The sequence below is a fragment of the Apodemus sylvaticus genome, chromosome 18, assembly GCF_947179515.1.
Source record: "Apodemus sylvaticus chromosome 18, mApoSyl1.1, whole genome shotgun sequence".
NCBI lineage: Eukaryota > Metazoa > Chordata > Mammalia > Rodentia > Muridae > Apodemus > Apodemus sylvaticus.
Genome location: NC_067489.1, coordinates 9,155,591 through 9,169,343, shown reverse-complemented (window position 1 = coordinate 9,169,343; position 13,753 = coordinate 9,155,591). Strand labels below are relative to the sequence as shown.

General features: G+C 53.5%; 1 protein-coding gene across 1 annotated transcript in view; it reads left to right on the top strand.

Moving 5' to 3' along the window:
• The window catches only part of Gas6 (growth arrest specific 6), a 28,921-nt gene extending 16,595 nt beyond the window's left edge, over positions 1–12,326 (top strand). Inside the window, exons 7-15 of the mRNA XM_052162259.1 lie at positions 530–652; positions 1,562–1,683; positions 2,805–2,923; positions 3,059–3,248; positions 6,195–6,359; positions 7,390–7,558; positions 9,421–9,593; positions 10,889–11,117; positions 11,801–12,326. Of these exons, the coding sequence (XP_052018219.1) occupies positions 530–652; positions 1,562–1,683; positions 2,805–2,923; positions 3,059–3,248; positions 6,195–6,359; positions 7,390–7,558; positions 9,421–9,593; positions 10,889–11,117; positions 11,801–11,955 (1,445 nt within the window). The 3' untranslated portion in view covers positions 11,956–12,326. The remainder of the gene's footprint in view (positions 1–529; positions 653–1,561; positions 1,684–2,804; positions 2,924–3,058; positions 3,249–6,194; positions 6,360–7,389; positions 7,559–9,420; positions 9,594–10,888; positions 11,118–11,800) is intronic.
• The last annotated feature ends 1,427 nt before the right edge of the window (positions 12,327–13,753 follow it).

Sequence of the window (13,753 nt, the reverse complement as noted above, 5' to 3'; positions counted from 1 at the left end):
TTTCCCTCACCCAACTTGGAAAAAGAAAAAAAGTATTTTTTTCTCCCGCAGAGTTCACCTCTGACAATCCTGAAGATTATTCTTAGAAGGTGTGATTGTAGGAGAACTCCTGGTCACTGTGCCCTCGAAACTATGTGTTATATACAGGAGATGCCTTTGGGGATGTATAGGCCCCCCTCCCGTGTCCTCCTTATTTAAGGAACAGAGGTCCTCTCGTGGATCTCACCCCTGGCCTTGGCCGAGGGACATAGCTCCCACACTTTAGCGGCAAGTTGAGGACACCAACCTTGTGTCGTGGACCCAGAGCAATGGCATCTACTATGTGCCCAGTGTGCCCAGTGTGCCCAGTATGGGGTGAGCAGCATGTGGGCCCTAGGCCCACCATCACTTGACACCCATGGTGAAGGCATCATGCCTTCCTCCCATTCTCTACCCTCCTGTCTCGGGGCTGTTCTCACCCATATCCCAGTGCCCACTGCGGTGTCCAGGAGCGACCTGTACAGCCTTGGCCTGGCTGGCTTTCTTGCAGATATAGATGAATGCAGAGACTCAGACACCTGTGGGGACGCGCGCTGCAAGAACCTGCCGGGCTCATACTCCTGCCTTTGCGACAAGGGGTACACATACAGCTCCAAGGACAAGACCTGCCAAGGTACCCATGCCACAGCCGCCCACGGCCCATGCCACAGCTGCCCACGACCCATGCCACAGTCACCCACGGTGCTTCCTTCTTTGATGCTTAGCCTAAGACACATGTTGGTCACTGCCTGGACATAGACTGCATTGCTTCATTGGTGGCAGTCATTGGTCAGGTGTTCCAGAAGTCATTGTACACAGGAGGGTTGGGAAAATGTCAGAACCTCCTGGGAGAGTCTGCGTAGCTTCAGTGAAGAGGACCCCTAAAGTGAGCCCTCTGTCTCGTCCCCTCATATGGCCCCATTGTGTCTGGGCATGTATGTACAGACCATGCTCTCGTGTGTGTGTGTGTGTGTGTGTGTGTGTGTGTGTGTGTGTTCGTTCCCATGTGAGCACACACCTGTGCATCTTTAGCCTTCTCTAGCCTGCAGTAGATGAAGGGAAGACTCTGAGTTCTTGGTAGACTTGGGCTGCACCTACAATGGACGGAGCATGATGGGGGGTGGGGGTGTCTTCTCCTCTCTCTTTGGAGGTTCACCATGTCCCAAGGGCAGAGACTCTCCCTCCACAGTCGCTCCTATCTAGAAGCTGCAAGAGACTCCAAGAGACTCCCTATGGGAGTCCTGGAGGAGGGCTGAGCCCCAGGGAAGGGAGCACAGAGCTAAGAGCTCACGTGGGTCCTGGCTCTGTACCGTTCTCCGCAATCCACACAGACACCCTCGGTCCCTCTATGTCAGGGCCGGTCAGTCTGAGCACAGTCCTCAGACATCTTCAGTTCTTCATTTCTCCCTAGAAAGCAGGGGCCTAAGAGACAGGCCTCCAAGATGACAGGCTAAACAATGTCCGCAGAGTCTCTAGGAGGAGTAAGTGGGTTGGGCAGTGTCTGGCGCCGCCCCGTGCCTACTGTGAGTCCCTTTGTCGGCAGATGTGGATGAGTGCCAGCAAGATCGCTGTGAGCAGACCTGCGTCAACTCCCCGGGCAGCTACACCTGCCACTGTGATGGGCGAGGAGGCCTAAAGCTGTCCCCAGACATGGATACTTGTGAGGTAGGTGACTGTAGTGCCCACTAGATGGCCTCATGGAGCCCCAGAGCTGTGCTTTGAATAGGACCCTTTGTTATTAATGGGTTATGGGAAGAAACTTTCTAAAGACTTGGTTGTCTGAAAACTCCTACTAGCTCCATGGACCACACAAGTAGCCAGACCTCTTTTGTTGTGTTGATGAAATCTCCATAGAGATTGGCAGAGTGGGCAACTCCCCACTCTCAGCCTCATGGCCTGCTGGTGTAGATGCATGGTATGATAGTGTTCATACCAGGATTTGCACTCTCTCTCTCTCTCTCTCTCTCTCTCTCTCTCTCTCTCTCTCTCTCACACACACACACACACACACACACACCATCCAGGGCTCTATATCAAGTAAACCGCAGGGCAGTTGTTCATTGATGGCATTTTCTGAAAGATCAGAGCAAGGACTCTGGGTGACCAGGTACCGTGATAACTTTGCAAGTCAGACAGACCTGGGAAGCTGGAGAAACAGTTTTCAACTATAAGCCTGAAATCCAAACCATCAAGGTCTCTCTGGCAAGCTCCCCTTGCATGAGATAGTGTCCTCCTATCCTAGGCTGAAGGGTTGGTGGGAGGAGGGGGGACCAGCACTTTGAGGTCCCTGCCTCAGGCTCCCTCAGGCCAGTGTGGCAGTGCAGGACCATTGTGTCCCTCAGGCCCCTGGAAGCCAGCCCAGCCTGCTTTAATTCCACCCCCTCTCAGGTCAGTGGGAAAGCCTACAGCATAAAGCAGGGAAGTTTCTTGAACCGTAGTCTTCAAGGTCATTATGTTCTGTTTGTTTTGTAATAGTATACTAAAAAATGATTTTTTTTATTCTCTGTCCTTCTGTGAGTTTGACGCATTTAATAATTTAAGCTCCAGGAGCAAATAAGAACAGATGAGACAAAAGGTGGTGAAGGAAAAATTCAGAACCCTGGCCCCTGCCTGGAGACCCAACATGAGCTGGGGCATACGGACTCCGTGATTTCCGGGAACGGGCTAGCCTTGGGATTTTAGAAGGTCAGAGATGATCTTCTAGACACCCAATGTGACCAGGACCTCAAAAGTTACTTGAAAGACATCCACGAGGCATCCCCCCACGCCTTCCTATCTCTCGGCAGGACATCTTACCGTGTGTGCCCTTCAGCATGGCCAAGAGCGTGAAGTCCTTGTACCTGGGCCGCATGTTCAGTGGGACCCCCGTGATTAGACTACGCTTCAAGAGGCTTCAGCCTACCAGGTGAGAGGCCAGGCACCTGGGACCTCTGAAAGGACCACTCAACATGCTCTGGAAAGCACCACAGGAGCCAACGTCTACCTGGGCACCTGTGCCCCGTGCCTTGTGCCTCAGTTTGTTCCCTGGGTCTGTTTCCAGGCTGCTGGCTGAATTTGACTTCCGAACTTTTGACCCTGAAGGAGTCCTCTTCTTCGCTGGAGGCCGTTCAGATAGCACCTGGATTGTCCTGGGTCTAAGGGCCGGGCGGCTCGAGTTGCAGCTTCGGTACAATGGTGTTGGCCGCATCACCAGCAGTGGGCCAACCATCAACCACGGCATGTGGCAAACGGTAAGGGAAGGCCAAGGCTGTCCCTAACATCTGGGGCTGGATGCAGCCCACAGGCGGGACACCTGCTGTACCTAGCCCAGAGCCTCTGCTTCTTTGGCTGAGTGTGGCTTACTCAGAAAGGGCCTCCAGTGAGAGCCATGCGGCTTTGGCCCAGAAGATACGGGAATAACTACTTGGGGATGGCCAAACATTGTAGGACAGCAGAGGACTCAGATAGCCAACTCAAAACACCCATGCGCCTGAGCGGCCAGGGCAGACTCCGCCATTCACAGGGGATTCTTCTGTCCTCGGCTCTGACTGCTATTCCCACTGAAGCTTGGGTGATGCACAGAGCTCCCCCGCAACACACACACACACACACACACACACACACACACACACAAGCTCTGGAAACACATCCTATACTCCAGAGTAAAACAGGCTTGGGAATTATGTTTGTTTCCAGACATGAGTTTTCCTCTTAGCAACGAAGACAAAAATGTTCCACTTTGTAGATAAGTAAGGACCCTGCCATCCCTGCAGTCACCAAGCGCTGTCTGTTCTTCCTCATGACACCAAGCGATCAGTGCCTCTGTAGCAGCAGAGGGAATAGTCCACAAGGGAAGAAGAGAGAGGGTTCCCTCTACTCAGCCATGGGGGACAACCCTGGAATAGGACCCAGGCAAGGCAGCTGTCTGGAGCAGTTACAGTGACGTGGTCCTGTCAGGTGGCGACTCACACACCCTTGACTCATGGCTCAGAAATAGAACAGCCCAGGAGGCCAAGGTCTGCCCCTTCCGGTGCGCCCTGACCAGCCATTCATAACACACTGCCCTGCTAATAGGTAGGGCTGATATGCCTTCCCCGCATCATGTCTAGTGTATGTTCCCACACAGGCCTCGAGACTTTCTTATATGCAAAGTTTCTGAGGAATTTGCTTGATTATCTAACATTACTCCATCCTAGACACTAAATTGTTTGGGGGGGGGGTTAGAAATTTTTAAATTATGCCTGCTCTTCCAACTATAGCGCTAGCATAGGATTGCCATGGTATAGACAGCGCTGGCTGAGCAGAGGGTGAGGCCGGAGGTGTTCAAGATTGGATACCTCAGGGTTGAGCATGAGCAAGGGAAGCTATGGTTCAAGAGGCATCAGGACGTGGAGTACCTTGTAAGGAGCGGAGAGGCTGTAGAAGTTGAGGCAGGCGGTTGGTTACCTAGGCCACAGATGTGGAGTGGTTGTGTATACTGTGGAGGATCTCCCATTGGGTAGACACACCAATGGGAGATCCAGAGGGTACTGACGTTCGGGCCTAGGCTGCACTGAAGAAATACTAGGGGTTTCTGCTGTATGTATCTGGAAGCCAGTGAAGGCTGTGGGATGATGCAGGGAGTGATAGCTCTTCTTTAATTGTCCCATTTCCTTGGCACATTATGGGCACCTAGCCAAAGTCACCTGTGCTGGCTGGGTGAACTGCCAGACCAGGCAAGCAAAATGGTGGGGCCCTGTCCTGGGTATCAGATTTACCTGACACCTTGGTAGTGACTAAGTGAAGCACTCGCTCCTCACATAGTGGAGAACCCATCTGTCATCAGTAGAGCACAGTTTCTTCACTCAGCATCTACCATCTAGACACAGTGCACACTGTGGTCACCTGGGCACAGCCATCAGTGCGTCTTTGGGATAAAAGGTCTTCCATATTGGGGGTCTCTACTATAAGGGGTTAGTTTATGGATTCAGTGTCAGTGACACTATTGGGTGGAAATTTGTCATCCGCATAACACTGGGTGAGGGCAGCCAGGAGCTGCATTTTCTGGTCCTGGCCCTCTGGAGCCTATCCAGCCGAAGACCCATTGCTAAATCAAAGGAGATCAGCTTAGGGCTTACAGCACTGACAGGGCACACGGCCTATGTCTCACCACGCTGATATCCTGCCCACTGCAGCTGTACTGGCTGGGGTCCGAGCTGAGCTTGTTTAATCAGGGAATTTTAGCTTGGTGACAAGCCTCTACAAAAGCCAGGGTCATAGCGCCCTTCACAGTGTGGTCTGTGGTGGAGGACATGGGGCCTGGGCTGCAGCTGTTGGCTCTGTGAAGCTTCACCAGGCTGTTATCTGACACTGTTTGTGTCACGTGTGGTGAGAACAGTTGATGAGAAACATGAGGCTGGCGTTAGGTTAGGTTCAGTGTGGCTCTGGCCCAGCACTCAGGATCCAGGTTCCCTCTGTAGCCTGGAAGTCCCTCCCACAGGCACACACACCACTGAGGGCAGCTCTCTGGGCCAGTCCACAGACAGTGTCCAGGGTCTCTGATATGAGGAACATCTTACTTAAAAGAGAGAGTAAGTGGGCAGGTCTTACCTCACGTTACCCAAGACGAGTAGGATTGCGGTTAATACACTGTGCTTGTCCAAGAGCAGGCGCCGTAGACAGCCAGGCTGAGGTTTATTGTGAGGCTTGTGCCCCATCAGACACAGCTCTCAAATTCTTTCAAACCAGAATAAGCATCAATAGGACCTTTCTGTGACTGTCTTCTAGAAAAAAGTCGTATTGTTTTGGTTTTAATGCCAAAGGTGTCGGTGAGGCTGGCCCTCTTCACTGGATGACGGTGCCTTCACTCTCAGATCCCTGACCTGTGAGCTCATGGGGGGAGAGCCTCAGTAGTGACTTCCTCTGAGGAAAGAAGGGTGTGGAGAGAACCCAGGCCATGGTCAGAGCAAAGCTTAGCTTCTTCTGGACACGGGTGATATGGTGTGGCCTCGTGAGGTCAGACTTCCTAGACCAAATAACTTGAACACTGTTTCCCCTGAGGTCAGGTGCCCTTGGCCCAGGAGACACCCGCATGGTCTCCTGGGTCAGGTAACATGGCCCACCCGGCACTGAGGTCTGGTGCACTTGATCCAGGTGATACGCTATGCGGCCTTACAGAAGTGACCATCCACTTGACCCCCCTGCCTGACCCCCTTCAGATCTCCGTGGAAGAGCTGGAACGAAACCTTGTCATCAAGGTCAACAAAGATGCCGTCATGAAGATCGCCGTCGCTGGAGAGCTCTTCCAGCTGGAGAGAGGCCTGTATCACCTGAATCTCACTGTGGGGGGCATTCCCTTCAAGGAGAGTGACCTCGTCCAGCCGGTAAGTCCATTCCCGACATGGAGGAGGACGCGCCTCAGGCTTGGCTGTGCCTGCAGGGGTTTGCCCTCTAGCTGAGCCCAAGTCTTACAATAGAATAGCAAGGAGCCACAGAGTCTCCATGTGGGCAGCAAACCACTGAAGAACAATAACTACTGATGTACGCATCAATCGCTGGCCAGCTCTGCTCACAAGACTCAGTTACGTTTTCATCTGACTTGATAACAAAAAAAAAAAAATCAATCTATTTTGTGGTAAAGATAAAACATGTCATTTTGACAAAAAGGAGTAATAAACTTTTTGGACGTATCATTTTGGGTTGCTAGCCATACCTAGATTTCTAGTGCGGGAAGCTCTAATATTGGGCTTTTTTTTTTTTTGCCAGATTTCAAAGTCCTATTTCTTTCTGTCCTATGTCACGCCTGTTCTTCATCTGTCTGAGCCCAGTGGTCAGAACCCTCCTTTGAGGGATGACAACACCTATTGCAGAGGGACACCTGCTTGGTAGCTCATGCTGACTCAGCTACCAAGAGAGTCCCAAGGAGGGGTAGCATCAAACACCGTTGTAGGTCTTCCATGACACATAGGGTGACCTGATTTGATGATGTAACAGTTTGCACATGGTGAACGTGTGGTCGAGCTGGGACTGGCGTCCCTTTCCCTGGGTTGACTTTTCTAGCTATGTTTTGTTGGCCCAGGTAAGGGACAAGGCACAATCACAGTAAAATGCCCCTGACTTGCGCAGTCAGGTGGCAGGTACTTGGCCCTCAGCCCACAGTGACAGACAAAGCAGGTGGCTGTCTCACTGTCACATGTGTTCCTGCCCTACATGGATATAGGTGTTCTGATATGTTTTGAAAATTGTGAAAAACTCCCTAAAATTGTGTTTGCACTATCGATTTACACACACACAAGCCGGAGGCCACTGCCTGCAGATCCTGTAGTGCTAGGCTCGGTACCTCTCTTGCTCCAGTCTGCCATTATGGTGTCCTAGCTCTGGAAGCCACCAGGAGTCAGTCGCCTGTCTTTCCAGATTAACCCTCGCCTGGACGGGTGCATGAGGAGCTGGAACTGGCTCAACGGGGAAGACAGCGCCATCCAGGAGACGGTCAAGGCCAATACAAAAATGCAGTGCTTCTCTGTGACGGAGAGGGGCTCCTTCTTCCCAGGGAACGGATTTGCCATCTACAGCCTCAACTACAGTAAGTGGGTGTCGCCCCTGCCCAGGGCTGGCCATGGTGGGACTTCTAGGCATCTACATGCTGAAGTATAAGCACCCATTTAAATGCTTCCTACCCCAGTGAGTGCCAGGCACAAACTGGTTACCTGCAGGCTGGGGCAGGGCTCAGCAAGGCAGGCCAAGCCAAGCCCAGCTCCCAGGACAGCTATCTGGACTTCACATGGAGTCAGCCGTGGAAGAGGAAGTGATGGAGACATGTCCCAGTGGTTAGAGCGGATGGGCAAGCCGGGGGAGACCCTGGAAGATGATCTGGATGGTCAACCTTGGACATGTCCGAACGCACGTGACGGTGCTCAGAAGTGTGCCAGGCCTTCTCTGGCTGGGGACTTCATGAGACTTAGAAGTCAGAGAGAGTGTAGAGGTGGAAAGAGGATGTGGCGGGAGGACAGGAGAGGCAGCCTTTATGACCTGTGGATGAGGCCTGCAGCAGGTGCTCAGACCACGGAGAGACAACCAGGAAGGGCCCGGCACAGTGCATCCTGCTGTGCTGCTCAAGGATGTGGTAGAGGAGGGGGGATGCGTGAGGCCTGCAGCGCTTTGACGAATGGGCATGCCCAGTGATGGAACCGTATCCGCCAGTGATACAACCGTATCCACCAGTCCTGGGCATGCCCAAGGAGGCACACACAGGTCCGATACTCAGCTCTTAGGCTCCTTTAAACAAGAGCCCATAATTCCTTAAAGTACACTAGCCACTAAGGGCCATTTTGGGCCACCCGACCTCAAGTTCTAAGAGAGAGTAAGGATGCCTGGTGAGTCACCAGGCTGAGAAGCAGCCCCAGGCAGGCTACTAGCACCTGCTGGGTGGGATAGATACACTTGACCTCTTCCCGCAGGACAAAGTGTTTTTATTTGTACTTTTTGCAATCTGTGTTCATATACTCAACCAACTATTGAGAATCAGCCCTGTAGACGTCATCTACTACAGGGTAGAGGACTTGATTGGATGGTGGGTGGGGACGGGAGACCAGGCCAGCTTCAGCGCCCTCTGGTATACTGTGAAGGCAGTGAGGTAGGCCATGTCCGTGCAGAGACCTGGACTCACTCACAGTGGCTTCCTCTCTCCACGACTGAGGGTTTCATCCCCGCCTCCTAACAGTCACCACGTGAAGCTCAAGCCTACGCCGGCACCCATGTGTATTATATGGGAATTCGTTCACGGGGCACCCAGACCACAGACAGATGTAGATCCTGCTGGAGCGATACCTCTCACAGCATCTGTTCCCAGTCACACAGGAGCGTGACCTCACGCTCTCCAGCTGACTTGCATGCTGCAGTCCCTGGAGCTGGCAGAGGGAGGGTTGCACACTGACTGAGGCTGTGGAAGGTGCTTTGAGAACTGCAGGGGAAAGTGGGAACGAGGCTGCGGATGGCCCTTGGTGCTGGACCTGTAGCTCCCCCGATAGGTTTTTGTTTATCCGGAGGACACTTCGAGATGAGGAGCAGCCCTCAGGCGTCCCCAGTGCCCACAGGTTGACAGTCAACATTCAGTGCTGGATGTCTCCACTGCTCTGCATACTGAGGAAGTAGAAGTAGAGGCTCGATTCACCTGCCACTGACAGACGTGCTGCTAGCACAGATTGGGGGACAACTATGTTGTCCCCCTCTCTGGCCCCAGTCGAGTACCACTCAACAGACATATTGAGGCACTGGCAGGCCTTGGGGTACAGCCTTGTTGTGTGCTCCCCACTTGCCTTCTTACCAGGAGGTCCCCTCCCAGAGCGAGCAGAGCTGTCCTTCCCTGTGGCCCTCCGGTCCGGGCTGCTCCTCACTCCCGCCTCGCTGCCACCTGGATTGCCTTGTGATGGGCTGCTTTCATTGCAGCCCGAACGTCGCTGGACGTCGGCACGGAAACCACCTGGGAAGTAGAGGTTGTGGCTCGGATCCGCCCTGCCACTGACACGGGGGTGCTGCTGGCACTGGTTGGGGACAACAATGTCATCCCCCTCTCTGTGGCCCTGGTTGACTACCACTCTACGAAGAAGCTCAAGAAGCAGGTAGGATTGAATACACGGCCACAGAGCAGCCCCACCCCACCCCCACTGACCTGAGACACACCCATTCGTCCCTGGTACCAAGCAGCAAGGCTCCGCCCACTCTCTGGGATATTGACTTGTTGAACCCTGCCCTGCCCTGCCCTGGAGACTCCTTTCCAGACCCAGGTCTGAGTGCACACAGCTAGGTGTCCCCTCTGGCTTTGGGGACAAGGTTGCCATGCAGGCACACTGTCCGGTGCAGGCCAAGGTGGCTGGTGGAGCTTCTGCTGGCCCGTAAGCATGGGATCTCTCACTGGGAGCAGTGAGCTAGACATACAAGAGTCAAGTCAGGTCACGAGCACACTGAGATTCCCACTTTCTTTCAAAGGCACCCACGAACCGAGCCGTGAGCTCCAATAGCATTCAGATGGCGAGGGTGGGTAAGGCCCTGGATTCCGCAGCCTCTCAGCAGAGCTCTACTCCATTGCTGGCTCTGTGCCACATCAAGCCACTGACTCCAACTGCTTATAGGCCACGAGGCTACTGAAAGAGAAAGGAAAACCTTCCTCTCCCCCATGTTCCTGAGAAGGATGTGCAGAAAAGGGTTTCTATGTCCTGTGCCTGGGCTGTAGAGCTGTTTGCTGCTTGTGCTAACCAGCAACGGGGTTAATGTCCATGACCCATGCCACCAAGGGGCCCAGGCTTCAGGCTGCCCGGCATCTCAACACACCCCTGGCATGTGTGATCAACAGACCAAGGCTCTTGCTGGCAAAGACTGCCCATCCCAGAGAGGGCACGCAGAGTGTATGATCTTTCCCAGTGCTGGTGCCACGGGGCTACAGCTGACAGATGTATCCTGTTACATCCTTTTGAGATGTCAGCTCAGGCTGGATAGGGGTGATCCAAGCCCTAGTTTTCCAGGGACTTGAAAAGGTTTTGCATGTATGGGAGCCATGTGCCCGTGGAGACCAGGAGAGGGCAGCAGATCCCCTGGAACTGGGGTCAGAGATGGTTGTGATCCCTATGGATGCTAGAAATCAGAGAACTCAAGTCCTCTGTAAGAGTGGCATGTACTCTAACCACTGAGCAATCTCCTCCTGTCACCTTCTGGCTGCCCCCTGCTTTGCATTCAAAGAAACCGAGCCCAGGGGAGGAGAACGCATAAGAGTTCCTAGACGTCCTCAGAGCGAGGGTTACCATACACCTAAGGTACTAGTGTACAAAAACCGAGTAGGACACAACAGCTAGCCTACGGGGCTAGCCTCAACTAGGATAGACGTCCCTGTGTGACTCCTTTGCTTCTGTATCCCCGGCAGTTGGTGGTCCTGGCCGTTGAGGATGTTGCCCTGGCACTGATGGAAATCAAGGTATGCGACAGCCAGGAGCACACAGTCACTGTCTCCCTGCGGGATGGTGAGGCCACCCTGGAAGTGGATGGCACTAAGGGCCAGAGCGAGGTGAGCACTGCGCAGCTGCAGGAGCGTCTGGACACACTTAGGACACATCTGCAAGGCTCTGTGCGCACCTATGTCGGAGGCCTGCCAGGTAGGAGCACTGTGTCGGGCTTGCTCACACGGGCCGGGGCGATGACTGTGAGACGGGGTTCTGGCCACAGGGACTATGAGTGCAGGTTGCCCTATTTACCGGCTTCTGTACTAGGGTGGAGGGAGGGGTCTTATCAGTTTAGTACTTCCTCATGGCTCGGAGTCGTCCACTGAAGAGTGTTGTCTGGGAGCCGAAACACAGAGGGCAGGGTTACCAGGCGATGCAAAATGGGGTACCTGAATACCAGCAGGCATCTGTAGCTTTAGTAGCTGACAGTGTGACTGCCGCCCTTCACACGCATCTACCAGAGGCTAGCAAAGGCAGCCGGCAGCATACTGCTTGCTTACAGGGGCCCATGGGCGGGACTGGAGCAGGGGTAACAGGTATGCACAGGACTTTACTTTTAGCAAACAGCAGACTCTCTGCCCTGTCAGGTATTTAGTTTTAGCCAATAAGAATCCAGGGCATGGGAACTCACACCAAGATACTCAATAGAACATCTGTATGCATGCCTAACGGGTTAGGGGGGTGGTGATGCCTTATGCCTGTAAGGTCTGTATCCCCTCAGCAATGTGGAGGGTGGGGGTAGTGCGTGGAGGGTGGGGGTAGTGTGTGGAAGGTGGGGGTAGTGCGTGGCGAGCTCCGTTGGCTCAGTGCTTGCTCTCCCATCCCCCACTGCTCAGAGGTGTCTGTGATTTCTGCGCCCGTCATTGCGTTCTACCGTGGATGCATGACTCTGGAGGTAAATGGGAAGATCCTGGACCTGGATACGGCCTCATACAAGCACAGTGATATCACCTCCCACTCCTGCCCGCCTGTGGAGCATGCCACACCCTAGGCCAAGCTGGAGAGGGCTCTGCATGAAAACACAGAAGTGAAGCAGGGTTTGGACACACCGCACGGGCTCCTCTTGCCGGGTCCTGCAGCACTGGAGCAGGGGGGCTCCTGCCCTCGTGGCTCTTTTCTCGAGATCTTTCTTTTTGCCTTGTAACATATCTGTACATAATGGGACTGGTATCAGGTCACCAGCTGCTCGTGGAGAGCCACGTGGCCTGGTGGGAGCTGGCTGGAAGGGGGCTGGACTCGGAGGGGCTGGCAGCGTGCAGCAGAACGGATGTGAAGAAAATAATTCTCTATTATTTTTATTACCACATGCTTCTTTCTGATTCTAAAATATGGAAAATAAAATATTTACAGAAACCTTTTTAACCCTGTGTTGGTCACTGTCTGTCCTAGAAGATCTGCTTTGAGAGCATTGTACCACAGGCCCACAGCTGGATATGCCTTTCCTGGGACCCCCCAAGTCCCAGCCCAGGCAGCCGTGGACTAGCTAGGAGCCTCTCATCACATGAGTGATGGCGAGAGCTAATCAGGGCTCACAGCAGACTGCAGACCGTCCATTTACTCTGCAAATGGAAACCAAGTTCTGCCTGGCTCTGCTGTCAGTTCCACGCCTAGAACCCTTCTTAAGACTGCCCCTGACAACCAGAATGTGGGGGTGGCACCTGTGTAGATACTCCCAGTCTTTCAGCCATTTGCCTCTTGGCTGCCCCGGTCCAGTTTAGTCTGGCTCAAGGCTATGAGCCGAGAGCGCTAAACCCACCCCAGGCTGCAGGACACACAGGAATGCAGCCACTTGCTCAGTGACTGTGAGCTGCAGTATGGGACTGACTAACCCCAGCACCCTGTAAGCTCTGGTGAAGACAGAGCAGGAACAACATTGTTGAGCACAGCTCCCGGAAGTATAGTCCTGCCCAGGATCCTGAACCTGCCCGTTTGTCCTCAGGCAGCTCAGAAGCCTACAGCCCTCTAGAGGTCAGCTCTGTCTTCAGCTGGTGAGGCCACATCCCCCTAGACCTTCAATGGTTTTCCCTTGCATTGGAGGCAACTCTGGAATGTTCTCACGAATATCCTCCAACCACCCCCAATTCTCTCCAGGTCATGGGGACAAGAAGAGGAGGAGACAAGCTGATTTGGAACTAGACCACACAGACATGCAGGGAGCGGGGCACATAGTTGGCATTCCTTATCTGCCTGGGGGGAGGCACCACTGTGGGAAGATCCCAGACACCCCTCTTCTGATGGCGCATCCTCAGCCTCAGCTGGCACCAAGCCTCATACCAAACGCAGCCATAATATATCTGCCAGCTGCCTGCCACCGGCATCTGTCTTCCCTAAGTCCAGGTGTCCAAACTACAGAGTCCCAGGGGGAGCAGCAGGGACCTTTGAGGAGAGATAATGCAGACTTTGAAAGAAGAGAGTAGACGGAATTGTGTGGTCTTTGTGGTCTGAATTGGTTACAATGTTGCCTTTTTCTAGGAAAGGGCTTTCATTTCTTTGAGCTGTAGTCATTGTATCCTTGAGGTTGCTTTCTTGGTCTCAGGGCTCTCCCGTGCACGTGCTCGCAGGACCTTTGTCAGCAGCTGTAGTGGCTCTGCCTGGCGGTCAACTTGACTATATCTGGAATGAACTCTGACCTGGATCTTGGCATGGAGATCTTGAGGCATAGTGACTATGAACCCCAGACGATTAGGATAGGGAGATCTCTGAGTTTATCTGGGACAAAGCAAGTCCCAGATCCAGGAGTGGTGGCACACACCTTTAATCTGGGCCACACCTTCTGCTGGAGACCTACA